The sequence below is a fragment of the Oryzias latipes genome, chromosome 21 (assembly GCF_053564925.1).
Source record: "Oryzias latipes strain Hd-rR chromosome 21, Olatipes_Hd-rR_3.1".
NCBI lineage: Eukaryota > Metazoa > Chordata > Actinopteri > Beloniformes > Adrianichthyidae > Oryzias > Oryzias latipes.
The window spans coordinates 16,307,004-16,334,303 of NC_136257.1; the positions used below are offsets into that span (position 1 = coordinate 16,307,004).

The 27,300-nt window shown below is 42.0% G+C and overlaps 1 protein-coding gene across 2 annotated transcripts in view; it reads left to right on the top strand.

Annotated features, from left to right (window-relative positions):
- The window catches only part of LOC101162254 (transmembrane protein 237A), a 42,463-nt gene that overhangs the window by 12,726 nt on the left and 2,437 nt on the right, over positions 1-27,300 (top strand). Inside the window, exons 1-7 of one of the 2 annotated variants that reach the window (XM_011489517.4) lie at positions 12,348-15,366; positions 16,477-16,565; positions 16,640-16,768; positions 19,948-20,053; positions 23,477-23,631; positions 25,214-25,334; positions 26,047-26,238. In XM_011489517.4, the coding sequence (XP_011487819.1) occupies positions 16,496-16,565; positions 16,640-16,768; positions 19,948-20,053; positions 23,477-23,631; positions 25,214-25,334; positions 26,047-26,238 (773 nt within the window). In that variant the 5' untranslated portion in view covers positions 12,348-15,366; positions 16,477-16,495. Of the gene's footprint in view, positions 1-12,347; positions 15,367-16,476; positions 16,566-16,639; positions 16,769-19,947; positions 20,054-23,476; positions 23,632-25,213; positions 25,335-26,046; positions 26,239-27,300 lie in introns of those variants that run through there. The other variant, XM_078939643.1, reaches the window with a different exon arrangement.

A 27,300-nucleotide genomic window follows, 5' to 3' on the forward strand; every position in this document is an offset into this window, starting at 1 on the left:
GAAAAATTGTCACCTCAAAGTTCAATTATCTTTAGAAGAATTTAGTCTCTCTGGTCTCCTATTGCTAACTCCATGACTTAGAGGGTGGGGGGCCTGGTCGTCATTGCTCCTTGCCTTTCTGATGTGGTTCGGGGTGGGGGTCGGGGCCTCCGGTGCCCGGTAGGGGTTGGTGGGGACTCCGTTGGTTGGGGGGTCGGGTCCGGTGCCTGGGTGGGGCGGGCTGGGGCGGGCTGGGGCGCTGTGCGGTCTTCTGGGCTTGGGTGTGGGGGTTGAGTGGTGGTCTGGCTTGGCCTGGGGGGGTGGTCTCTTTGCCTGTGCTGGGGGGGGTGAGGGTGGGGATGGCGGGGGGCCCTGCTCGGGGGGGTCCAGCGGCGCTGGATGGGCTGCCCATCTACAGCTGGGGCTGGGATCAACCCTTCCCTGGCTCTGGGATTGGGCGGGGCAACCCCGGTCGCTCTGGGTGTCATCCACTGGGGCTGCGGGGTCGGGGGGGCTTGTCGGCCCTGTCCTGTGGGGGTCAGAACGGGACCTTGGGGGTTTGACGGGTCGGGGTCTCCGCTGAGGCAACCGGATGGTTGGCTGCCTCGGTCCCGTCGAGGCCTGACCAGAGCTCTCCCAGGGCCGGCGCCTGAGGGTGGGGGCCTGCACTTGCTCCTGGGGGCGGAGCTTTCTGGCTCCTCTCTCTCTGCGTGGGGTGGGTGGTGCTGGGCCTGGGGTGTCAGCGCCTCGGGGGGGTGGGATCCCTGGGCTGGGGGGACCTGTGCCCTGTGCTTGGGGGGGCTGGGGGACGGCTGTTTGACCATCGGGGGACAGTCTACCAGCTGTCCCCAATTTACCCCCTTCCTCATATAATCTCATATTAGGGTGAGGGGGTGGGGGGTTTAGCCTGCGATGCACCTTGGGGGGGAGGAGCTACTTGGCAGTGGTCCCCTTCCCATGGTTGCCGTATGGAATGCCCCCCCCCCTCTCGGTTTTATTTGCACCTTAGACATGTAGGGCCCTTGGTAGGGGGTGTGCTTGGACATCACTGGCAGTAAGCAGCAGATGTCCTCTTAGCACCCTACCAGCCAATTTTAACCGCACCCCAGACATTTAGGGCCCCTTGGTGGGGAGGGTGATGGGACATCACTGTGAGTAATCAGGAGATGTTCCCTCACTGCCCTACCCGCCAATTTTAACTGCACCCCCTTAGTACACACACCCTTCACCCCTCAAAATATACATTCCAACATAAACACACACACATGCACACACACACCCTCACAAACACACACACACACGCATTTTGCATGGAAAGTGGGACCTTGGACCATCTGTCCCCTACTCCATCCCTGGTAGGGGTTACTGGACCCTTGGCAACGGCGGCCGTGGCAAGGCCAAAAGCCGGGGATCACATCACACCTGAGCCTGGGGTGTCTGTGTCCCTGTGGGGTGGGTTCTGGTCCTTGCCCCCGGGTGCTGGGACTGGCCAAATTTCCAACTGTGGTCGGGCCATGTTTACAACACCCCTCGTGGGCCCCCCTTATCCCCGGGGTGCCCCCCTCCTGGGCAGGGACGGCTGGCCCCTGCCTTGTCCCTTTATGGACCAACCGTGGGCTGGGTGGGTGGCTGCCTGGAGCGCGGAGCGGGTCTCCCTTGGGGGATCCTGGCTCGTACCTGGGGTTGGGGCGGGGGGATTCCCAGAACTCCTGGGTAGTGATGAGGTGCTCCTCTGGGGCTGTGGGCACCCTTCTCGGGTGGGGCCCGGCGTTGGGCCCGTCTGATGCAGCGGGGGGGCTGCTCTCCTGGTTGGGTTGGGGCTGCACTCTCTTTCCCCCCATGCCTCCCTGCTCTCTGGCTCTGGGGACCCCGCGGCGGTCCTGCTGGCCCTGGCCTGGGTGGCGGATGTGATCGACCGGGGGGCGGTTCTTCTCTGCCTGCTGCGGTGTGGCTTTGGGGGTTCTGGGTGCCACGGCTGCTGCGGCGGGGGTCTTGGAGTGGGGATGGCTGGGCACTCTTCCTCCTTCTTTTCACATTCCACCATCCATTTTAGAAGAACATAAACATTCAATTGAGCACAGGTGTTAGCTCACCTTTACACTAATAGTTTGCGTGATTGATTGAATGAAATATTTCACACTAGTTGGTTTGAAAGCATAAGTATACATGTGTGAACACTATCCGTATTGTGTACATGTTGACATGTGGACAATTTTGTAGCTAGCAGGTGTGTTTATAACATTTGAGTGTGTGTGGACAGGCCCCGCCCTTTGAGATTTGTATTACATCTGAACCTTACCGTAATGATAAACATCCTGCAGTTAGTTGCTTTATGCCTCTTCATGGTTTTATGCCCCACCCCCCCAACATCCCTCTCTCTTCTTCCCTTCTTTCCTTTTCCGTCATTTTTGCAACTCCAGTCTTGCGTTTTTATGATTTTCTTTTAACAGTGGTGTCCTCCTTGGTCATCTCCCATGAAGTCCACTCTGGCTCAAACAACAACGGTGCGATCTGACACTAAGCTGACTAACTGATTATGGGTTTGAAAACAGCTGTGATGTTAATTAAAGGACATACCTGAGTTCATCATGACCCCCTGGGCAATTAGTTCTCAGTCTTTTATGGAGGTACCATCATTTCTGTCCAGCCCTATTTCATTAGTTTGTTTTTTTAAATAATTCTGTTAATCAACAACTCAAAAGTAATGCCTGATTTTGATTATTTAATTTTCAATACATTTTTATTTATTGTTACTTTTGAACGTTTCAAGTCATTTCAGTGAGCATTGTGGACTTTTTTTCTTTAACTGAGGGGTACCAACAATTTTGTCCACCACTGTATCTCCCAGGTTTGCAAGGCGTTTTGCTCTGCCTTGGGAGCCACTGTTAGTCTCACTTTAGGTTACCATCCCCAGTCCAATGGTCAAGCAGAGAGGGCGAACCAGGAGTTTGAAGGGGCACTCTGTTGCCTGGCAGCTCAGAACACTTCTGACTGATCCAATCACCTGGTGTGGATTGAGTGCCCACAACACTCACCCATCTTCGGCAACAGGGTTGTCTCTGTTTGAGGTCTCCCTTGGGTACTCACCACCTCTGTTTCTGTCACAGGAACTCGATTTGGCAGTGCCCTCAGTCCAACACCATCTGCAAAGATGCCAGCGCATCTGGCATCAGACCAGGGTTGTTCTCCTGCACACCAAGGAGAGCAACTGCCGTATTGCTGATCGCTACAGGGGGGTGGGACCCACTTGAACAGCCTGGTCAAAGGGTTTGTCTCTCATCACGGAACATCCCCATTCAGACCACTTCCCGCAAACTGTCTCCCCATTTCAACGGTCCATACGTCATTGAGAGGATCATCAACGCCCCCTGTGTCCGCCTTCGGTAACATGCGGTCCTCAAGGTACATCTGTCCTTCCACGTTTCCCAGATTAAGCCTGTCCAGGAAAGTTCTCTGTGACCGCCGTCCGCTTCCCCTCCGTCCACCAATATCATCAACGACGCCCCGGCTTTCACTGTTAGCCGGCTGTTGAATGTTTGGCGCCGATGTCGAGGTCTCCAGTTCCTGGTGGACTGGGAGGGTTCCGGTCTTGAGGAACACTTCTGGATCTCCCGTTCTCTCATCTTAGATCCGTCCCTCATTAAGGACTTTCACCGGGCTCACCGGGCAAGAGTGACTGTCAAGGTGCCCCTGGCAGTCTCTCTTCCCACTCCCCTCTCTGCTCTGCCTTCCGATTGAGACCAGCTGTGGACACTCATCTTATCTATCACCACCCTTCTTAAGGAGATCCAGCTCCAGCATTCATTGCCAGTTTGTTGCCCCTAATGGTGCTTAGCCTGGTCTACTAGTGAGTTCTCTATGGTCTTGTCCAGTCCCGGGATGGACTGGACACCCGTCCAGGGTCTTCTTAAAGTAGTTGGGATCAGCTTAACTAACCTCTGTGAACCTGTGTTGGACCAAGAAGGAAGATGGAGCGATGAATGTCTGAACATTAGAAGGACATCTCATTTACTGTAAAGGAGTTTTCTATGTCTGGAAAACCTAAGTCTGTCAGGCCCTGAAGCCATAATTAAAAGGTTGGTTTATGTTGTTTTATTTTCTAGTTACAAAAAATATATATAGATATCTCGAGAATCCACAGAGTGTATCAACCTCGAGGACATGAAGAGATTTTATCCAAAAACAACTTGAACAAAATTATTTTAAACACTGTAAGATGGTTACATGTATCACACTTTTAACAAAGTTAGATTATGGTTCTCTTATCCTTACATAAGCAAATTTAGGCGGTGATGCATGTGGCCCAAGATCATCCATCCATCTGTGTGTCTGTCTGTACTTATATCCACACTCACACATTTCAAACTAGAACATTATCTAGCAGACATGTTAGGTTCTTATTTAGCCACGATGTTGTTTTTCTCAACAGCCGGAAAATTTGCACTGAATCCAGTTGTCTCCATTCCAAGCTAACAGCTTGCTGATGTGGGAGTGTGCATGTTTTCTGCTGATCTATAAATAATGTCTGAAGCTCAATAGCGAGGAGGAAAGCCTTCATTAATTGTATTGCATCTTAAACGAAGCCTGTTGACGGCAGCTGTAATTAGCCACAGCTCTTTGTGTTGCTTTTGTCGAATGCGCTGTCGAGATGTTCCTTCATCTCCACCACAGCTCTCGTGTCTCGTCATTACACCTGGCAGGCAGCACTGTTTAAAACCTTCAGTGTGAAATTGTTTTATGTGTGAGGGTGTTCAAGTAAGAAAGAAAGCATCAAAACAAGCAATCACACTCCATAATGTTCTGCACGCTTTTGAAGAAGACTGTAAGATGAGAAGTCTGGACATCTCTGAGCAGTCAATTGAGCAGTTGTTAGCAACACTGGGTCATTAAAAATGTGTTACATTTTGAAAATTAAGATGACTTACATATATTTTATGTTTGTTCCTTGGTTCCTAGGGACTTGGACTTGAGACTCAAACTTGACTCACGCAGAGAGACTTGACTCTAGACTTGACTTCATTGACTTAGGCCGCATTTACACTGCATGGTTCAAGTGACCCAATTCCAATTTTTTTCCTCTCATGCGGCACAGATCGGATTTGAACGGTGAACGTGTAAGCAGGACAAAAGCGCATTCCGATTTTCTCAGATCGGATGCAGGCCTCACTCATATGTGGAAATAAATCGGAAACGAATCGGATACGTGCATTTGCGTGTGTTCTGTAAGCAGACAAATTCCAGACAAATATTCCCCAGTAAATACAAGTCGTACGTCAGTGACGTCAACTCAGGACACCACCAACTGAGATCTCATGACTTATTAAGGTGCTTTTGTGTGCTGATTTTGCTGTCAGCGTGTTACCTTTCATCCTCAGGCTTCAGACCATAGTCGGAAACCGCTGTTATTTCCGGTCCGGTCCCGCAAACGGTAACTAATCAAGCTGGACACCGTTGCTATGGAACTGGCTAGAAGCCGTTTATTTCTTTGCTTGTGTTGCGGAGTGATAGCGTGTATGATAGGGACCGCGCGTGCTGTGTGTGTGTGTGTGTGTGTGTGTGTGTGTGAGGAGAGGGGGGGAGGAGTGTCGGAGAACCGTAAATTAAAAATAAGGTGTCTCCCCCAAAAGTTTTGGAGTCTTTCTTAACCCACTCTGGAGGCTGAGGGTTTCGAACGGGAAAGTGAACCCCGAAGGAGAATCCGCCTTCGGCCCTGGAGAATATCTCCCGTGCGTTTCTGACCACGGTCGGAAAACAGAAATCATCGCGCAGGAAAGGTTCAACACTTGGATCAAACTGTTAGTACAGCACAACGTCTGCACACCCTTCCTCATTCACAACTCAGAGAGAGCCGACCAGCCCTCCTTTTTCCACTCCCCTCTGGAGCGGCCAAGGCAACGCCTCCTTCCGTCGCTGAGTTGCCTCCATGACAACCGCCATCACAAAAGTCCGAAAGAGGTTTGCGGAAGGCGGAAATGCTGCTACGTAGTCCTCAGAACATCTACGTTTGATAGTTTTAGCATTGTATAGTGTAAATGTAAAAATCGGATACGGGTCACTTTTAAAAGATGATGTAAGCGGGTCGTCAAAAAAATCGGATATAGTCAGAAAATCGGATATGGGCATCAAGACCTGCAGTGTAAATGCAGCCTTAACGACCCACTCCAATTACAATATTGTTTTTGGTGTTCTTGTAGTGTTTTTCTCATGCTGATGTACATAATTGAAGAAAATTCAGATTAAAACTGTGTTTATGTGTATTTCTTTATCCAAATCACTATGAACCCTAAATACATAAAAATAATATGTAAAAAAAAGCATGTAGTTGACATGTAAAATCAACAATAAGCAGGCCACCAGCTCCTTGCTCCGCTCCTTTCTGATACATCTTTTTGCAGACAAATAGATCCATGAACGTTTTTGTTTTCCTCGTTTGAGCTTGAATCTGGATCCAAACTGTACGGCTGAATGCTGCCATTTTTGTTGCACTGCTAATGTTAGCTTGGGGTTGTGAGGGGCTGTAAGCTAGCAGGAGTGTAAACAAAGGGCTGATCTGAAATGAGGGTAAGCTTACTCTGCGCCAACAGTCCCGCCCACAACTCTTGGATGAATTTGTAATGAACTCCTGCTGCAAGTAACGGCTCAGGATTTTTACATTTTGGCTAAGAACTGCATAATCATAATAAAAGACCAAAAAAACAATTTGAAAATAAATTAAAATATGATTGGAGTGGCACTTCAAGACTTGACTTGGCTTATAGGATAGAGTTGATTTCAATGGTTTATTTTTCATTTTAGAACTATTTGCCTCTATTTTCATCGATGGGGAAGAAGCCCCTTTTTTAAGTGCTAGAATGACAAGACATGATTTTTTTGGTTCACTTGTAACCAAACCCTGGTTTATTATACTGTAATATGACAGCAGTCAGCCTTTTACATACACCGAATAGCAGAAGGGAACAAAAAGTAAGTGATATTATCTCTGTAGGGAAAAACAAAAGGCTGTCGTGTTGGTGGCCTTTAGTGCTGCTCAAATTAAACATAAGGCAGACTTGGAAGCTCAGTACGTTTTTATTCGTGCTCCACAGCTTCAGTACACTCATTCTCTTGCTGAACAGTTCCTTAAACACACACAGGCGCATCTTTGTGGTTGCCAACATAATGACAGTTGTAACACATAACAAAGGCCACAGCTCAAATCTAAGTTGTGCTCACGTGTGACTGCAACTCCATGAGTGAGAAGCTGATTTCTCTCTTTCAATTCTTTTGGATCTCTAAATGCAGAATATTTTGAAATTTTGAGGATTCATTTATTTTATATTTTATATTTCCTGTATTCCTTTCGCTTGCTCACACATATATTTATCTCAATTCGTCTTCCTATTGGTTGTTTTTGTTTCTAAGATTTATAGTTGGATTTTTTTAAGCCCTCTTGGATTTTCTAGCCAGCTATTTGTTGTTGCTTTTTATAATTAGGATACGTGTTTTTTAAGCCCCCTTCACTTCTGTCTTGTTGCCTCCTCACCAGACCTGGATACATGTTTTCAACCTTTCAATTGTTATTACACATTACTTAATAGAGTTGGCGCAGCTTCATGCAGATGCAGTAATCTAGCATCTTAAAGCTGCATGACCTCAACATAAAAGAATTATGCATGATGGTTGCTTAGCAACCGACTGAGCTGTGTTTGAAGTTTCACCTGTTCACCTATACACAATCGGCTGCTGAGATCTTGATTTGAGCTGGTAAACAGATAAACTGAGACAATCTGGTGGGTCTATTAGCACCTCAGTCAGCAGATTTTTGACCTAATCCAAGGAGAAACAGAAACCCTGAAATCCACCCCCCACACCCCATTATCTCACACTGTACACACAAAATGTTACACCGGAACAATAAAATGTCTGCTGGTTTGAGAACAGTTTAAAAAAAAGACTACACTGACACCTAGAGGCTGAGAAGCAGAACTGCATGCTTTCAGAATGTCTTCAATGTGTAATAATAACTTTCTGTCTTATAAGGTTCCCCACATTTTAAACTTTTGATCTGAAATTTTAAATAAATACCTTTTAGTTAAGATGAAAGATTTTTAATTGTTTCTAACAGTTTTGGGGCTTTGCTGTTATTGTTTAGTTCCCATTCAAATGCAAAACATCTACAGTACAGACTGTAGTTTGGACAGACCTTCCCATCCATTTGAATTAGAAGGTGTGTCCAAACTTTTGGTCTGTACTGTATTTGTAACAATAGATAATTCTAACCATAGGCTATACAACTAAACATGTGTTTTCCTGTGGACAGGACATGCAGTAACTGTTGAGCTGAAGCTGTTGAAATACTGAAAGACAGTGAAGGTTTATGGAGCCAGAAAAATCCCAGCAGTCTGAGTTTTACATTTTGATTTCTATTACAATCATTTTACGAGCGATTTGAAAATCTGTGCATAGAATGTGGAGATGAGTTTTCAATAACAAATGATCATTGGTTAGTTGCTGAACTAACACACATAAAAAACTTATTTGGATGGAAAAAGATAGAACTTTAGCTGTTTTGGCTCATCAATCATCAGTTAGAGACAAGAGGGCTTTTTTCACTTTTTAAACATTTGTGTTTAAAAAGAAAAAAAACAGAAGTGCTAATTAAAAATGTAAATACTACAAATGACACCAGGATGTTTTTACTCCTGAACCTTAAGAATCCACATAACTACAAAAATGAGCCAAAGAAAGCTGTTTTATCTGAGTTTTATCATTGTGTTAGACTGAAAAACAACAGAGCAGAAAGCAGGGAGGCTGTTTTGCTCAAGGAGACTGGCTGTTCACTGCAAAAGCAGTTCAAGATTTTCTACTTCTAAGAAAAGCTGAGCTGCAGTCAGCCTAAAACAATCATGGTGTCCACAGGCAGTATGAAGCCTATTCTCCAGATTGGAAATGTATAAAAAAAAAGGCTTTGATGACTGCCTAACTGAAAAAATAAACACGTTTTTCTACTGCCTGTCACACAGTCTGTAACAAGACTGCTTTCAGCTCATGCATTCCCAGCAGAAGATTACAGACACATTACAGAGCACAATAAGCAGGGATGAATGTAGGGATAATAGCCAACATTAGCCGTGCTGGATGAGATGAAGACAGAAAGGTTTATTCATGGAAGATATGATTGACAACAAATAAAATATTAAAGATTAGTTTAGTATACAGCGCTAATGTTTTCAGTAGGTTGACGCTTCTGATTAATTTATTTGACAATGACAAAAAACACCAGTACCCGGTAATACTGCTATTGATGTGATGAGGCACTTCCTCAAAGATCTGAGTTCGAGATACAAACACACATGCACACACTCCAGCACACACACTTACACACATTCACACACTCAAGTGCATACACTTCAGTCATTGAGACACGACACTTGGTGTGAATACTTTGTGTTGACCGCTCTGTTCTTCAGGGGTAATCCTCGACAGACCAGCTGCAGCTCAGAGACTAATCTGAAGGATTAACATCTCCCCCCGTATCACCCTACAGATTGGTTGTTAGTACAACAAAACATAACACATGATTGTTATTCTCTTGCAATCAGTTGAAATGGATTAGCCTTGACTAGTGTTGATACAATATGATTTGAATGTGGAAATGTATTATAACATTTTCTTAACAAAAAAGTTGTTCCTCTATTTTCTTTTGTAGCTGAGTGTTTTCACTTTCTCATGTGTCCAGTGTAAGTCTCTGTCTTGATCTAATTGGATTTTTTTCCTGCATGTGACCTGGTTTCTGCTGTGCCATGGATTTATTTGTATTGACCTATTAAACTCTTGGACCACACCACATGGAAAATACCTGCAACATTACACAGACAAAACTGGCCTCAGGGGTCTGCAGTGAAACACCATGCATTTATTATTTTTCGATTCTGCTACAATAGAAATCTATTCATATACAATCCATTTTTAAAGATAATTCCCTCTTCAGAGATTATGGGCTTATTGAAGAGCAGCATACTTGTTTACACCAAAGATGGCTGTTGTTACCAAATTATTAAATTAATAAACCCATCCATCCATCGTCAGATCCAACTGAATTCTTGGCAGGGTCACAGGGTTACTGGAGTCTGTACCAGTTACTGTTGGGTGAAGGCGGGGTACATCCTGACCTGGTCACCAGTCTTTTGCAGTGTCACACAATCAGACACTCACACTTAAAGCAAATTAAAGATGCCAGTTAACCTGTGAAGCATGTTTTCAGACGAGCACAGGTTAAATTAGTAAACATCCATGCAAATTAAAACCATTTAAAAACAGTACCAAACCTTTAAAGACCCATTCTGATGAAAATTGTGTTTTTAGTCTTTTTAACATGTTCTTGTAGCATTTTTCTCATTTTGGAGGACATTTATAAATAAGTTAATCTTAAACTTTTCATTTCTGAGCATTTCTTTATTCAGACTAGGGCTGCACGATATGAGGAAAACTTGCGATATGCGATATTAGTGATCAATATTGCGATAACGATAAATTTGCGGTAAATAAACAAATAGAAAAATAAACAAAAACATCATTCCCATTTCATTGCAACAGTTTAAAAATTATACTCCAAATGACCCTCATCGACATGGGGGACAAACGTCAGGGTGGCTAACCCTGGTCCTCAAGAGCCTCAACCCTGTCTGTTTTCCAATTCTCCCTAGACTGCTCGATAATGATAACCAAAATCAGGTGTGTTCAGTCAATCAGGATGTGAAATCACTTGAGTCAGCCAATCAACAGCAAGCTGGTTAAGGAGAGCTGGAAAACAGGCAGGGTTGAGGCTCTTCAGGACCAGGGTTAACATAATAGGCCTCCATCTGATTGGTCAACAATGGGAAGGCGTCCATCTGATTGGTCAAAGCATAAAGGGATTTATTTGATGTGTTAAATGCTTCAAGCTGCTAGAAGATTGTTTTAACACATTTTGGGTTTGCGATTTATTGCGATATTCGCCGTCTTTTGCGATATGCATATTGCAGAGCTGGATATTGCGATAACGATAAATTTGCGGTATATTGTGCAGGCCTAATTCAGACCATGGTGAATCAGGAAATGACAAAAGTTGTAGCTGTGTCATAAAACTTACAATGGCGGGCAACAAGTTCCCTGCTCTGCACGTTTTTGTTTTTCCTCATCTGAGCTGGAATCTGGATCTATGAAATCTACAGCTGGATAGCTACAATATTGGTCACCAGTTTTGTTGCACTGATAATGTTAAGCTGGGGGTGTGAGGGGCTGTAAGCTGGCGGGACTGCAGGTAAACAGATAGAAGTTGGGAAGTAGGGGCAGGCTTACTCTGCGACAACAGTCCCGCCCAAAACTCAGAGGTAAATTTCTAATTAACTCCTCCCATGTCCTTGAAAACAATATTGTTGGTTTTTTTTTCAAAAATTATAAATATTGACAATCATCCAAGTACCACACTCAGTTTTCATCTTTCTCCAAATTGATTTTAAAATAACACATTTAAGTCAAAACATACACACATATTTAGGAGATTGCTATTAGTTATAACCAACACAGTCCTAACTATTACAGCCAGCAGTGCCGTGATCAAAAGAAAACACATTTGTGAAAAAAAATATTTTGGAAAACAGCGTGTGCTAAATTTCTGACCAGAGAATATTTGTGTAAGGTATCATTTTGATGAAATAAAAAATTGTGATGCCCTGACTAGTTTGAAATACAGAGAGAATGTTTACAAATAGACACACTATACCTGGGGGGTATTCCAGAAAGCATGTTTAAACTACCCTGACTTTAACCCTGAACTCTGGCTGATATCCACCTGAACTTGCTTACTCTGAGTATGTGTTGGAATAATGTATATAAGTTATGTCATATTTGCTTTTTTATGCATCACCTAGCTAAATATAGGTGATATAATCAGGTTTGCAGAAGTGTCTGTGTCCAATTCTGTTTCACAGGAAGGTGGAGGTGACACCCTTGGGAGCAAACGATTATCTTTGCGTCTTTCCAGCATTCTCCTGGGAACCTGTGTTAGCTGTGTCTACAATGAATCAAAGGACGCTCTGTGTTAGTTTATCCATGTGAATAGGCTTTGGAGGTCCGAAGATGATGTGAGAAGGCTGCAAAAGATAGACATGTCGTAATTTATGTTTTCTAATCGTGCTGCAGATATGCCTTCTTGTTCCCCCTCCTTAGAGCTCAGTGCATATTACATTAGGGAAACCCGACAAACTTGATAAAAGGGAAGGCGACAGGAATATACGCCAGAGCGGAGAGAGATTGTTGCTGGGTATTATTCACTGTTCATTCTCCTTATAAAAGGTACCTGAGTCTGTTTGTCTTTCTTTCCTTTTTGAATTGTTATGATGTTGCAGGTTGTTTTAACCCAACATTAATTTGGTCCATTCGAGCCGCATACCAACATACCTGAGGATTTCAGCGAGCGTGGTGGGCCCCAGGAGACTGTGGCCACAGCTGACTCCTAAGTGAGTCAAACCTTTGTTGGAACTGGTGCCCATCCCGTTGGCTGGAGTCCGAAAGGTTGACGGTATACCGAAGGAGAAAGACAATGGAAAGGACGGCGGAGTCCTGTGAAATTCCGTAAGTACGGACGGCGGGGTCCTTGAAATCCCGTACTATTTAGTTGGACGGCGGAGTCCGTTAAATTCCGTGTTTAAAGAAAAAAAGGGTAAAAGCCCTGAGAATTCTAGACACTATCAGACAAGGACGGCGGGGTCCTCGAAATCCCGTGTGAAATAACATAATACATGTATGTATTTATAGATATGAAATAAAAATCCCAGTACTATAACTTTGAGCTGTAAGAATTAAAGATAATTAAAAAGCTGGCATTTATAAATAAGTAAAGTATAGAGTGTGTGTGTGTTAATGTGATTTTAGCTAATAGCTGTATTTGATGTGTGTTTTCTTGTTTTTGTGTTGTGCAAATAGCTGTATTTGCTGTGTGTTTTGTTGTTTTTGTGTCGTGCAAATTGTTGTATTTGCTGTGTGTTTTGCTGTTGTTGTGTTATGCAAATCGCTGAATTTGCAGCTTGTGTTTTTGAACTAGCACAAAGGAAAGTCCATTAGAAAGTTTGCAGAGCAAGGATTGGAAGTATGTGGAAAGTCAGGATCCTACAAAAATCGAGCATTTGGATAAAAGACTATGGATTTAATGGAAGGTTAAACACTCAGAGAATAATTGCATTGCAGGATGGGATTAAGAAAAATATCAGAAGAAAATGGAGAAAGCAGGATTTGAGTCTACTGACTTTTGGTTGAGAGAGGCAGAAAAAAGGACAGAGCAGCTTCAGAGAACAAGAGAGAGCAAAGGGGGGGGGGGGAATTGTTGTTTCACAGTAGTGAAGATGACGAAACAGGCTCTGTGGCGCCATTTATTTGAACATGCCCAAAAACACCCAAACAGCATGGACCTCACTTCTGCTCATGGTTTTACACCCAAGATTCCCCTCTTTCCATGAGTCTTAGGGACTGAAGGCTGAAGGGCCCTAAGACTCATGGGAAGTCAAAATGCACCAATAATTAATTTATTTTAAATCAGTGGTCCCCAACCTTTATTGCACCATGGACCGGTTTGATGTCTGGCAAAATTCTCACGGATCGGTATGTTATATGTGGCGGACACACGCTGCAGCAACGCTGCAATAAAGGCGTGATAAGACATACTCTGCACTTTTATTTTTGACACACTAAACATTGTACATCGCACAGGTGTCATCATCCTCTCCCCTTCCCACACTTATGGTGCTAAAAAGAAGTAAACACAACAGGAAGAAATAACTAAGGGTGAAACAACATGATTAACATAAGATGAAAGGACCCGTAGGCAAAAAGAAACACCTGTCTTCAACCCTACTTTGACCAAAGCAGGCAAAGGGGATTGATTTAATTCCCTGTGATGCCAGCTCCGACAGTAACCCCTGCAGCCTGCGTAGCTCCGAAAGGAGACCAAACGTGCACGTGACCGACACTACAGTACAACAAAATAATATGACTGTGGTATTTTCTCAAGATAACAATAAACACGAATTATGACATGAGCAACGTCCTCTCTGCCCGCAACACTCCCTGGTCGCTATTATTATAACATTTAAACATGCCTTCAAAATAAGTGCATGGAAAATCCAACTCACCACAATGCTGAATGGTTCGAGGGAATCTCCCTCTTCTGTCTCCTGGCTGGGCCTTTTCCACTTGGCAAAGAAACTTTCCAAAGACGTTTTTTTTATTTTTTTATTTTGCTAGTTCCTGGGTTTTATTTTAGCGGTATCTTATCGCGTGACCGAGATGAGCGAATTGGCCTGCGTCCAGAGAGTAACATAGACGGATGTAATAGAGAATCGGGCAATTTTTCAAAAAAAAAACATCTGTCAGATTCCGAAATAAATAAAACGGAAGTCATGTAAGTTATCTTATTTTTTCTGTGCGGCCCGGTACCAAATGACCCACGGAGCAGTTTACATAGGAGTTTGCATGTTCTCCCCATGCATGTGTGGGGTTTTTCCAGGGACTTTGGCTTCCTCCCATCATCCAAAAACATGCTTTTATATATCGGTTACTCTAAATTGTCTATAGGTGTGAATTTTGGCCCTGCAACAAACTGGCGACATGTCCAGGGTGTCCCCTGCCTTTACCTGCAAGTGGCCAGGATAGGCTCCGGCAATCCAGTGACCCCAAAAGGGAAAACAGATTAAAAGATGAATGAAACTATATTAGAAAAATTTAACTAGATCTCTTTAAGACATTTCAGATTTGTGCTGATCATGCTACAGTTGTCATTTCAGTTACAACTAATAGCTGCTAGGTTTAAAATTAAGACAGAAATTTAGTTTTTCTATCATTTGTTGCCCCTCAATCAACTTCTTAAAGATCTGTCGCAGGAACAAGACTGGAAATGTGCTAATTTTATGCCAAAATATTGGAACACTTCTGAGTTTCTGTTTCTCATGTGATACCCTTTATTTTGTCGTAAAAATGTTGGCCCATGTGATTTGTGCTTTTATTCCAAAAAATCTTTTTTAATTTATATGGGTAATGTTTTCTCTGACAAACTTCTGTGGTCGTCATTCAGTGAACCAATCACGGAGCTCCTGGAGGCTTTGACAGCTCAGCTGAGCTCCAGCTGTCACTCTGAAAGCCCCACAGAAGTCTCAAAGCTGCACAGTTCCCACCTCTTCTGCCTCACTGGTTTTCACAGTTTAAGCTTTTTATAGTCCTGGAGTAACTTTCAAGGAAGCATTGGGATTAAAAAAAGAAACCTAAAAGAAAAGAAGGAGAGGAGTTGTGGGACTGATACTCAGCCTGAGACTTTAACCAAGCTTCATAGGATCAGACACCCAGGAGGACCATCTGTGCATCGGAGCAAAGACTCCGGTAAGAACAGACAGATTACTTGCAAAAAACTTTTTTTAATGATTGGAATTTGACACGTAATCTCCTTTTGGGACTGTTATCAGAACTCATTATAGCTATTTTTACTGTTGTTACAAATTCATTTGACTGTGGCTGACACTAGGGACCGGAACAAAAGCGGAGTTTAGTGGAGTAACATCAATCTGCTGGGTATTGTTGTTTCTGAGTCTGTTCTTTTTTAACTTTGCTGGTTGATGCAAAGCAGCCCATTCAGGTGTGTGGCTCAGGTCATTGCAGACAGAATCACAACCGCACTACAAATCAGATTCTAACATTCTTGTTTTAAAGGGTCATCATTCTACAGGAAGAATTAACTTTTTATCATTTTTAAACAGAACGTTTTCTTTGATTTAAAGTTGTATAGGAGATGCAATAAAGTTTTTCCTGGGTGTGCTCTGCTTCTGGCCAGCAAGCAGAACTCTTGTTATTGTTTAATAGGAAATAGATTTGCGCTTATTTAAAAAACATTTACTGTCAAACATTTGCTGATGAGCTTAAAAGAACAGCAAAAAACGTTTGTGAAAATTCACTTTTTAAATATTTCTGTTTGTGTTTTCTTCTTTAATTGTCATCCCTAATAATACAATATTGAGCTCTTCCATGTTTGGCAGAGATTTAGCCTTAGTGTGTTTAACAAACTCAAAAACTCCTCTTTTCTACTTAAACAAATATAAAAAATAATTAAAAATTGAGGTATTCACGTTTAACCCAGTTTAGGTATTTAATATTTAACACATTCAAAGCTTCATAGACACAATGGTTCCAGAAAAAGACTTTTGAAAACCAAGCTGTCTCATCAGTTAAAGTTTTCAGACATTTTTGCAAAAACTGAGTTATATTGATTTAGGAGTGCAAACAAATGGTGGCATGTTCCCTGCAACTTTGCTCAACCATCTGTACTTAGAGTTCAGACTAATCCTTTTATCTCTAACAGGCATCACCTGATTACTTTAAAATCCCCATTAAACATTAATTTGGTGACCTAAATCCCTTTCAGAGGATCATTGAACAGTCAGAGATCTCCGTTGTTGACTTTATGCATGTGCAAACTGTTATGGGGTTTCTTTTCAGCTCACGAAAGAACGCTGCCATGCCAACTGTAAAAAGCAAAAAGAAGAAGGTGAAAAAGGAGATCAGCGAAGGAGAGGAGCAAAGAGAAGGTGAGCCAGCAGGCTCTGAGGAGCCACAGTACCATCTGTTCTGGTCCGGACTGGATTTTTCTCTGTTGTTTTAGTTGCTTTGGAGGTGGAGGTGGAGAACATCACAAACAGGAGCAACTCTGACAGCAGAGACCCTTTGACCCCAGATTTGCAGGAGCCAGCACCACAGAAGAAGAAGAAAAGGAAGAAGACCTCAACAATAGGTGCTGAGGACTTTGCTGATTTCTTGAACTGCACAAACCTTTCATTTAGGATCTATTTTAGCTAAACAATCAGCAAAGCAATATGGAAAACAACAAGAGCCTTTACAACAGACCATCTCTTCTGGTTCAGGAGATTATTTGAGGGGAAGACGCAGCCCATGTCGTTACAAATACCATTTCTTCACCCAAACATTTCCCTGAGAATCCTAAATACGCCTCACAAGCTTTAAATCAACATTCCCTTCACAATCACACAGGAACACAGTCCTGAACATATTGTGGCACTGCAGACTTAAACAACTTTTGTTGCTCAGTCAACAGTCTATGACTGCAACCTGTTGAGGTGTGTGGCACCGTGAGCTCACTGCAACATCCTCACTTGCATCAACAATATTAAACCATTTTTGAAACCAAAAATGAGCAAACCTGACAAACAAAAACTCCAAAAATGAAATGATGGAAAATGTTAACTCCCCCATAATGCACCTCATCCACTGCTTGCGTTGCTGTGACCTGAGTCATTGCAATATTAAAAACAAAAAGTCCAATCTTTTCATTCACCAGCAGATCTGTCCTCTACAGAAGTTTCTTCTTTGTAAATAAAATTCCTCCTCCCGTCTTATCTCAGTAAAAATATGGAGTTCTGCCAAATAATTTATCAATGATTCCTCTTCAGTCTTTCTGTTGATACTTTAGGCTAATACTTATAGCTGTGCCTGTGGATCTGTTTTGTTGTTGTTTTTGTTAGTTTAAAAGGGTTTACATCACGCAAAATCTACTTTTTGGGCTTTTAAGTGTATTACAATGTTCATTCCTCACAAAATAAACCCAAAACAGTATTTTGATCTGTTCATACATTTGAGTATTCCTCTTGAAATCTGCTCTCTATAAGCAGCCCCTCCAAATCCAGGAAAACATTTGGGCCCACAAGAATTTGGGGCCAGGGATAGGGAGGAGTCGTAGGGGAACAAGAATTTTTTTCTTGTTCCCCTACGACTCCTCCCTATCCCTGCATTTAGCCCTCCAAGTGGAGAGTTATGGAAAAATTGTGTCTTCTAATTGTTGGACATCACTCCCACTCCATGACGTAATCCATAGTCACCAATTAGCTATGTTAGCGCAAAGCTGCCTGTACTCGGAAAATACATAACATCAGTTTTATAATTCGGAAAAGTTGTGCAAAAAACAATGTCATGATTACATTTACTGGTACATGTCAAATTCTGTGCTCCAGAGCACACCCACATGAAGAAATGTGTTTCACTTCCACAGCAAAGCGCGACGTTGAACACCCTCCCAGCTGAGGGATACCTATCCTTTAGTCACTACGGCTATCACTTAAAAATACAAGTTTGGACACCATTACAGCTCCAAATGCTCCTACAATTGGAGGGGAAGGGTAGAATTCAGATTTAGCCTATGCGTTCACATTCATACATTTAAAAGTGAGGAACAGCCCCTTCCAGGAAGAGTCAGCGCCGCCCCCAGGCTAACACTCACCCACTTTCTCCACTGAGAAAAACACTTTTGTGAGGCTCCACAATACACTCATCAATCTTTGCAAAAGATCGGATATTGTTTGTTTTTGTGGCCAAAATGCATACACGTTGCCGAGGCCGAAGTGAAATGGGCGGCTCCCGCAAGGAGCCAAAAGCGGTCCCTAAGAGATTGAGGTGTCTTACTTCCAATTAAGAAAACTTGCTGTGACAACAAATATTTCATTTAAAAAATCGTTCTTTAGTCTGACAAAGACAATATATTTTCATATACATGGATATGGTTTACTCTAAAAGGCTTATGAAAAGCATGATATGTACCCTTTAATGACAACCACCAGCAGTGAGCAGATGCTCTGGACGGAGAAACAATCACAGACAAACAGGCAGGAGCATAAATATGTGTCGTACTCTTTCAAACTTTTATCTCTAAAGAAAACGGGTCATGATCCTTATCCAATCACAGGATGCACACGTCACACTCATTGTAAAGCCGATATGTGACCTTTTAGTTGGCCTTAGTTTCATAGACTCGATATTTGCCTGTTTGTACTATCTGCCACTGCTGCTGACAACACATGGCAGCCTGCTTTGTGGATTCTGAAGAACCTCAAACAGATTTCATGGAACCTGACACAAGATGCCTGGATAAAATCTCCACCACAGTGGACAACACTGCAAGCAGCTGATCCAAGTGGTTATAGCATGGTATGAAGAGAACTTGCTGTAAATAATGGTTTTTATTTGCTTTAAAATTAATATATTTATGGAAAATAGCACAAATAAAAGTATTTTTCTAAATGGTTTTAGGTCAGCATAGAAGGTCTTGCTGGCCTTGATGACCCACCTCCTTGTCATTTTAATAAACACTTGTTGTGGTGGACCGAGCAGTAGAAGACAAGGACAGCAACTTTATCAAAAAATTTTACATTTATTTTTCAAAACATGTAAATGAGGTCAAAGTAACAAAATTAACTCAAGCTTTACAATTTAACAGAGGACAACAGAACAGACAGACAAACTTACTTAAACTGACCTACCTAATTGAAAACACAAGGGAACATATATAGTGGCTGATCAGAGCAAGACACACAAGGGGGAACTTAATAAGGTCAAGACAAAATACAGCAAACAAATGAAACTTATGTCCAACCTGTGGTAAATTAACATACACAAATGAATGAAAATAAAGATCAAAATAGAAACTAAAATAAAGCAAAACCACATAATTTATTGTCCCCTGGCCGATGGTTTAGTCGAATAAGCTGCCTGCTGAATATAAGGCCTCTGCTGACTGGCATGCATTCTTGCGTCAGATCTGACTTGATGGTTCCAGCAGCAGATGGCAGCAGCAGCAACAATGGTTCCCTCAGCACTGGTAACTCAAAGCAGAACATCAAATTAATTAAGCAAATTATAATTAAGTCAACGGAAATGCGTTAAATAAATTTGAACATAAATTTTATGTTCAAATGTGTTTGTTATGTTTGAAAAAGAAATCTAAAAGTATATGCAAAAAATAAAGTGAACAGATATATGTAAGGTGTGGTGCAGGAGGTTACTGCCCTGATGGGGTGGCAGCGTAGGCAGCCATCACACTCATTTTGATGCTGCACTGTGTTTAGTCATCACAAGCAAAACTTTGTATTCAAAAAGATTCCCAAACTGTTTCTGTTACATCAGGCCAGGAAGCAGAGCGACCTGAGCTACCAAATGGTAACACCTCAGATGCAGTGATGGAGGGGGAAGAAACGAGTGTTGCTGTCACCAGAAAAACAAAAAGGAAGAGGTAAATGCGTGCCTGAAGTCAATTCATGTTTCGATCTACTCGGGAATTCAAACCACAGTCACCAGCAGGACCGAGAACAGAACTGAGCAGAAGGGGTCTAAAGAACTTTCTAACATGGAGCCGATTCAAACACTTGGACTTGGATGTGCCGATTCTCATCCCAGCTGCTTCGCACTAAGCTTCAAACTATTACAGGGAGAGCAGGACATCATGGCATGTGAAAGCCAAAAGCAGCACAGCGCAAAAACAAAAAGCAGAAACTAGATTTTAAAGTTTCTAAACCTAACCCCTCATTTACCTGATTTGTTAAAAAAGTGTCTGAAAGTTAGAGTCAGAGACCAGAGGAAACCTGAAGGAGCCGACCCTACATGATTCTGACTTGATGGTTTGGATCAGCAAAGACAGTCCTTCAGAAACAGGGCTATAAAACTCAGGATGATTGTCATGCTCTCTGATGCCTCTTTTCTTCATTACTTGATTGATTCACATCAGTTTTCACACTTGAAGCCTGCAAACATGGCTGTTTTAAACAGCCAGTGATTTTTACAAACACAATTACTTTCCAATTTACTTTTCCAAATTACTTGCATAATCCAAACCTCAAAACCAGGTTAAGTTTTGAATTTTACCAGTTCAACTTTCAAAAAGAGTTGAGCTAACTAATATGCTTACATTTCTACACCAAGTTTTTGTTAGTCAAATAAAGTGGTATTATCAATCCAAAACCTCATTAGAATCACATCAGCATCAATGACTGAATCAATGCAAGTCCAGGAATGATTGTCTGCTGCTACAGTCTTTGTTCTATACAGTGGGGCAAAAAAGTATTTAGTCAGCCACCAATTGTGTTCTCCCACTTTAAAAGATGAGAGAGGTCTGTAATTTTCATCATAGGGATACGTCAACTATGAAAGACAAAATGAGGAAAAAAATGCAGAAAATGACATTGTCTGATTTTAAAATAATTTATTTGTAAATTATGGTGGAAAGTAAGTATTTGGTCACCTACAAACAAGCGTTTGAAAACAAGAGTTTTAAGTACCTCCACGGCTAATTTTTAAAGCACATATTAACCTAATGCTAACCCGTCTTTCGAGTCCTTTAAAAAAAAATATGAGCGAGTAGGCCCTTAATAATAATTATAACTGTAATAAAAGCACATTTAGAAGATAGACTCCTGCAGCTTCACGCTGAGTGCGTGTTGGTCCAACCAGCAAACGTTTAGCATGGTTAAATCTGTTATAGCTGTTGATGGGGCTCCAGCTGTCCTCGAACAGCAAAATCAGCGCCAAGCTTCAAATAAATATGTAAATAGCTGGGAATTACATCATCCTTTATTTTGTTGATGGTACAGAACCGAAACTTTCGAGTGATGCACGGCAGTTGCACAGTGGCTAAAAGGCTAATGCACTTAGCATCGGCCAAAATCCTATCAGCAAAGCGGGGCCAAAGTTCTGCAGAACTTCCCAGCAATAGATTCTAGTTTAGTGACCTGATAGATCAGAGTGATGTGTACAATGCTCTGAAAAACGGGCAACGTTGTGGCGATAACCGTTACTAGCTTACTTCCGTGTCTTAGAAAAAGGAGCTGCAGTGCAGACTGTGAACAAAGTATCTTAGCCACATTAAGGCACTTTCCTTCATTCTGTCATGCTGCCACATCATCACACTTTGTTGTTTCTGGAAAAAATTTGTGTGCCCCCCCCCCCCCCCCCCCTCCTTTATTTTTTATTAAATAACATTCAGGCTCCTAAACCGTCTAAAAGATCTGGAGAAGCTTCATTAAGCAATGTTGACTTTTATTTTTAATTATGCTACAGAATCGCTTCCATAAGTGTAGAGCTGCTTAAAGAGGCTCCGTGTGCTCTGCTGCCAACTAGCGGTCAGAGGGTGAAGTGGAAAACAAGAGTCAGACACTGAAGGACGCTCATAAATAATTAAATAAATATCCTCCTGACAGTATTTTGAATAGATACAAGTATCGCCAAATGAACTATCACAATACATCCCTGAATCGATTTTTTTTTCTAAAACCCCTACTTTGGAAGCCATCTACTGGCTTTAGCAGGGGAACACGTCTGGCACTGCAGGATTTGAGTCCCTGGTGGCGTAGTGTGTTACTGATGGTAGCCTTTGTTACTTTGGTCCTAGCTCTCTGCAGGTCATTCACTAGGTCCCCTGTGTCATTCTGGGATTTTTGCTGTTCTTGTGATCATTTTGATCCCACGGGGTCAGAACTTGTGGGGAGCTCCATATGGATAGAGATTATCAGTGGACTTGTATGTCTTCTATTTCTTAATAATTGCTCACAGTTGATTTCATCACACCAAGCTGCTTACCTATTGCAGATTCAGTCCTCCCAGCCTGGTGCAGGTCAACAATTTGGTTTCTGGTATCCTTTTTGGTCTTGGCCATAGTGGAGTTTGGAGTTTGACTGTTTTAGGTTGTGGATAGGTGTCTTTTAGATAGATAACTAGTTCAAACAGGTGCCATTAATACAGGTAATGAGTGGAGGACAGAGGATCCTCTTACAAAATAAGTTACAGGTCTGTGAGAGCCAGAAATCTTGCTTGTTTGTAGGTGACCAAATACTTATTTTCCACCATAGTTTACAAATAAATTATTTCAAAATTAGACAATGTCATTTTCTGCATTTTTTTCCTCATTTTGTCTTTCATAGTTGACGTATCCCTATGATGAAAATTACAGGCCTCTCTCATCTTTTAAAGTGGGAGAACACAATTGGTGGCTGACTAAATACTTTTTTGCCCCAATGTATAGAACAAAGACTGTAGCAGCAGACAATCATTCCTGGACTTGCATTGATTCAGTCATTGATTGAATTCTACAATTTTATTACCATGAAAGACGTATTAAAATTGCGGTACAGTTTTTCTAAGTCATATTTTTTTAAAAGAAAGAAAATGTGTTCCGGTAGAATATCGGGATACGTATCATATCGCAAGACTCTTGCCAATACACAACCCTATTCCTAAAAAGCATTTCAAGGTCCTAGAGTGGCCTTGCCAGTCTCCAGGACTGTCTCCAATCTTTGGAGGGAGTTGAAAGTCTGTGTTGCCCCAAAACATCACTGCTCTAGAGGAGATCTGAATGGAGGAATGGGCTACAGTTTGTGAAAACTTTGTCAAGACTCACAGAAAACAATTGACTGCCGTCATTGTAACAAAGGGTACATAAAAAAGTTTTGAGTTGAGCTTTTGTTATTGACCAGATAATTATTTTCCACCATAATTTACAAATAAATTCTGTAAAAATCAGACAATGTGAATTTTGTGGTTGTTTTTTTTTCTCTCATACTTGAGGTATAGCTAAGGTGAAAATTACAGGCCTCCCTCATCTTTGGACAATTGGTGGCTGACTACACATTTGGCTTAAACTCCTTACTTTTCAATGGTCTTTCAGGAAGGCAAAAGCCACGGAACACCACAGCCATGACCTGGAAGCTGAAGAAGATGACATTATTACAGAATCCCAGTCACCTATCTCGCCAAATTCCCTGTTTTCTGCCCCTCATGGACACAGTCAGCCATTTGGAAAAGTCTTTGTGGAGAGGAATCGTGAGTGGATTTTCTACAGTGGCCCAGAAGGGTCACAACACAACACATTAACTTTACACACAACACATTAACTTTACACAAAACACATTAACTCACAACACAACACATTAACTCACAACACAACAAATTAACTCACAACACAACACATTAACTCACAACACAACACAATAACTCACAACACAACACATTAACTCACAACACAACACATTAACTCACAACACAACACAACACAATAACTCACAACACAACACATTAACTCACAACACAACACATTAACTCACAACACAACACATTAACTCACAACGGAAGTAAAGCTCCAATGGAAGTGCTTTTATTCTGAAATTAACGTCACAGTGAGCTGTGGAGGGAGCATGTTTCTTCTACAAGAGAAGCTACACAATGTTAATGCACACTCCTCCGAGCTGCACTCACACCCCTCTCTGTCGCTGCACGTGCTCCACTCCTCTCCGTTCTTCAGCCCCCTCCTCTCACACTCACTCGGTCCCCAACACCCCCCACCCACCCACACACCCTCCCAGTCCCTGCACGCGCTCCTCTTTCTTCCGCTCCCTCTTCCTCTCACACACGCACGCGGTCCCCAACACTTGACACGACAAATGTGGAGAGATCGCACTGTCAGGCTTTAATGAACACAATTTCTAAGAGGCGGGGCGTTGCACTCCCCCAACAACAGGTTAGATGATAGAGCCCGGTCCATTAAGCTCTGCCGTTCACGGAGCTTCAGTAGAACTCCAAAAGCCACACGGCCTAATGTAGGCCGCTATTATATATTCATGAGTGGGAAAAAACCCGCTGAACCGACCTTAAAACCGCTGAAATTATGCATTTTTGACCGCAAATTTACACCCAAAACCGCCCAATCTGGCAACGCTTCTGCTAGCTTCTCTTGTAGAAAATATTTTTTTTTTGCTCAATTTTTATTTGTTCTTCATGTTTTATCAAAACAAACAACAACAAAAAAAATGTCGATGTAATATTTTTTTTTTTTTTAATTGAACAATTGCAACATACAAAACAGCTCACTGTGACGTTACTTTCTGTTAAGCAGTTAGCCACTCAGCCCAGTGGAAATAAAAAAAATAAAAGCACTTCCATTGCAGCTTTACTTCCGTTGTGAGTTAAAGTGTTGTGAGGTAAGTTAATGTGTTGTGAGTTATTGTGTTGTGTTGTGAGTTAATGTGTTGTGTTGTGAGTTATTGTGTTGTGTTGTGAATTAATGTGTTGTGTTGTGAGTTAATGTGTTGTGTTGTGAGTTATTGTGTTGTGTTGTGAGTTAATGTTTTGTGTTGTGAGTTATTGTGTTGTGTTGTGAATTAATGTGTTGTGTTATGAGTTAATGTGTTGTGTTGTGAGTTATTGTGTTGTGAGTTAATGTGTTGTGTTGTGAGTTAATGTGTTGTGAGTTAATGTGTTGTGTGTAAAGTTAATGTGTTGTGTGTAAAGTTAATGTGTTGTGTGTAAAGTTAATGTGTTGTGTTGTGACCCTTCTGGGCCACCGTAATTTTCTGCATTAAAAACACTCAGCTTGTAGTTCACGGTAACAGCGCTGCCTTGTGTGCAGGGCGTTTCCATGCAGACCGTGTGGAGCAGCTGCGGCACTCAGAGCTTGTAGATGACTACATGGACCCCAGACACATCTGGACCACCAGAGACGTGGCTTTGAAAGTTCACAGCAGCTTTAGGTACACATGCACAAAAACAAGCATTCACCTTAGGCAAACCTGTTTGAATGCCGTCTATTCTTCTAACACTACAGGCAATGTGATCAAGGTTTTGCGTGTGAGACTAATTACTGCAAATGATTGGCTTTAGCAGAAACAAAACTGTTAATGAACACAACTCAAATAATCAGCTGAACTGCTCATCACAGAGAAACATGTTCTTTAGTTATGTTGCCAGATTTGAAAGATATACACAAGATTTATCTAAAGAATAATGTATTTGTTTTTATTATTGTAAATACTGTTTGCTTGTTTGAATTATGGAAATACATTTTAAAGGCTTCTTGTTATTTTTGAACCAGCAGAGTTTTAGAAGAATCTTTTTTTTTAAATATGGTCCTTTGGAAACTTCCGTAGAAAAATTGTTGGTACTCATATGTTAACTATAGAAATATATTAACTGAAAGATTTCTTACAAATAAAAAAAATAACATAAAACTTAGAAATTAAAAATAGTATCCAACTGAATTCAGCAAGAGTCAGCTGGATAGTTTTATCATAAATTGTAAGAATTTAGGAGCAGCAAAAGCTTAGTAAAACTCCTTTCACCCTGATAATTGTTTTTATAAAGCTTTAATTATTTAAAACGGTAATAAATAAAAAGTAGTAAAGAGCAGACTTCCAGGTGACAAGAGTTACACAAATATCAATCCTCAGATCCTCTCCTCTGCAGGGTCATCGGTCTGTTCTGTCACGGCTTCCTGGCGGGCTACGCTGTGTGGAACATTATTGTTGTGTACGTGCTGGCAGGTGAGCAGATGACCACACTGGCCAACCTGCTGCAGCAGTACCACTCGCTGGCCTACCCCGCCCAGTCTCTGCTGTACCTGCTGCTGGCCATCAGCACTGTGTCTGCTTTCGACAGGTATCTTCATCATGTGGGATGCTAGGAGAATAATCACAGCAAAAACTGTAGTTTTTTTTTTTTTATTAAATAAGAAACATTTATGAATGTCTGAGCTTTTCTCTGGCCCATCAGATTTCATTTAATTAATTTAACAAACCTAATTTTATTTTGTTCAGTAACTCTCCCCTTAAAAACATCAGACCGTTTACTGATCAGACTAATCTGTGGCCATTTAAAAGCTGTTTAATAGAATTTCCCTCTCTGTGCAGAGGTTAATCAGCAATAAATTTCTGATTTAGTCTTCCTTAATTTTTAAGTGTGTCCATTTATCCATCTTCTTCCATTTATCTGGTTTGCAGCAGCCTAAGCAGAGATGATCCTCTAGACAGAAAATTCTTCCAGGTCTGCCAGGGGCGTTTCCGGGCCATACATGATTCCTTTAACGCAGTGCTTCTTGAATAGTGGGGCGCGATGCCAGGGGGGCGCACAGTAGTGGCGGTTTTAGGCACAGGTAATACGGGCTATTGTCCGGACCGCAAATTTAACGGGGTGCAGTGGTGACAGTGCTTGGAAAAAAAATCTGTGCCACTATTGATTTACTATTATCTGTCACAGCACAGAGTATTGAAACGCCTGAAACCTGTGAACTGCCATCCCTGGAGCTGCACGGCTCTGTCTCCTGTCACACGCGGCTGCGTGTGTGAGAAGGAGAGGGGAGGGGTAGTGGGCTCAGGTGGACTGTCGCACGAGGAGAGCTGCAAGCGCTGCCTGGATTGTCCAACACCAGGATCTTCGGTGCCTTTAGATTACTCAGATCATGCTAATAATGTCATTTTTTATGAACCATTGTAGACATTTTGATGACGTCTTTGTTTCCATAAATCTATTCTTTGTCTGCCTGTCGTTTAGTTGGTGTCAGTATTTGACATAAAGACAGCAGGTAATGCAGTAAAACAGCTGCACTTTTTGAGATCATAAATAAACAATTGATCATTTAGAAAAAAAATCAGCACATTGTTTTTTTTAAAACTATTTCTTCAAACTAAAAATGTTAAATATATGGGTACTGCTGTGTTAATC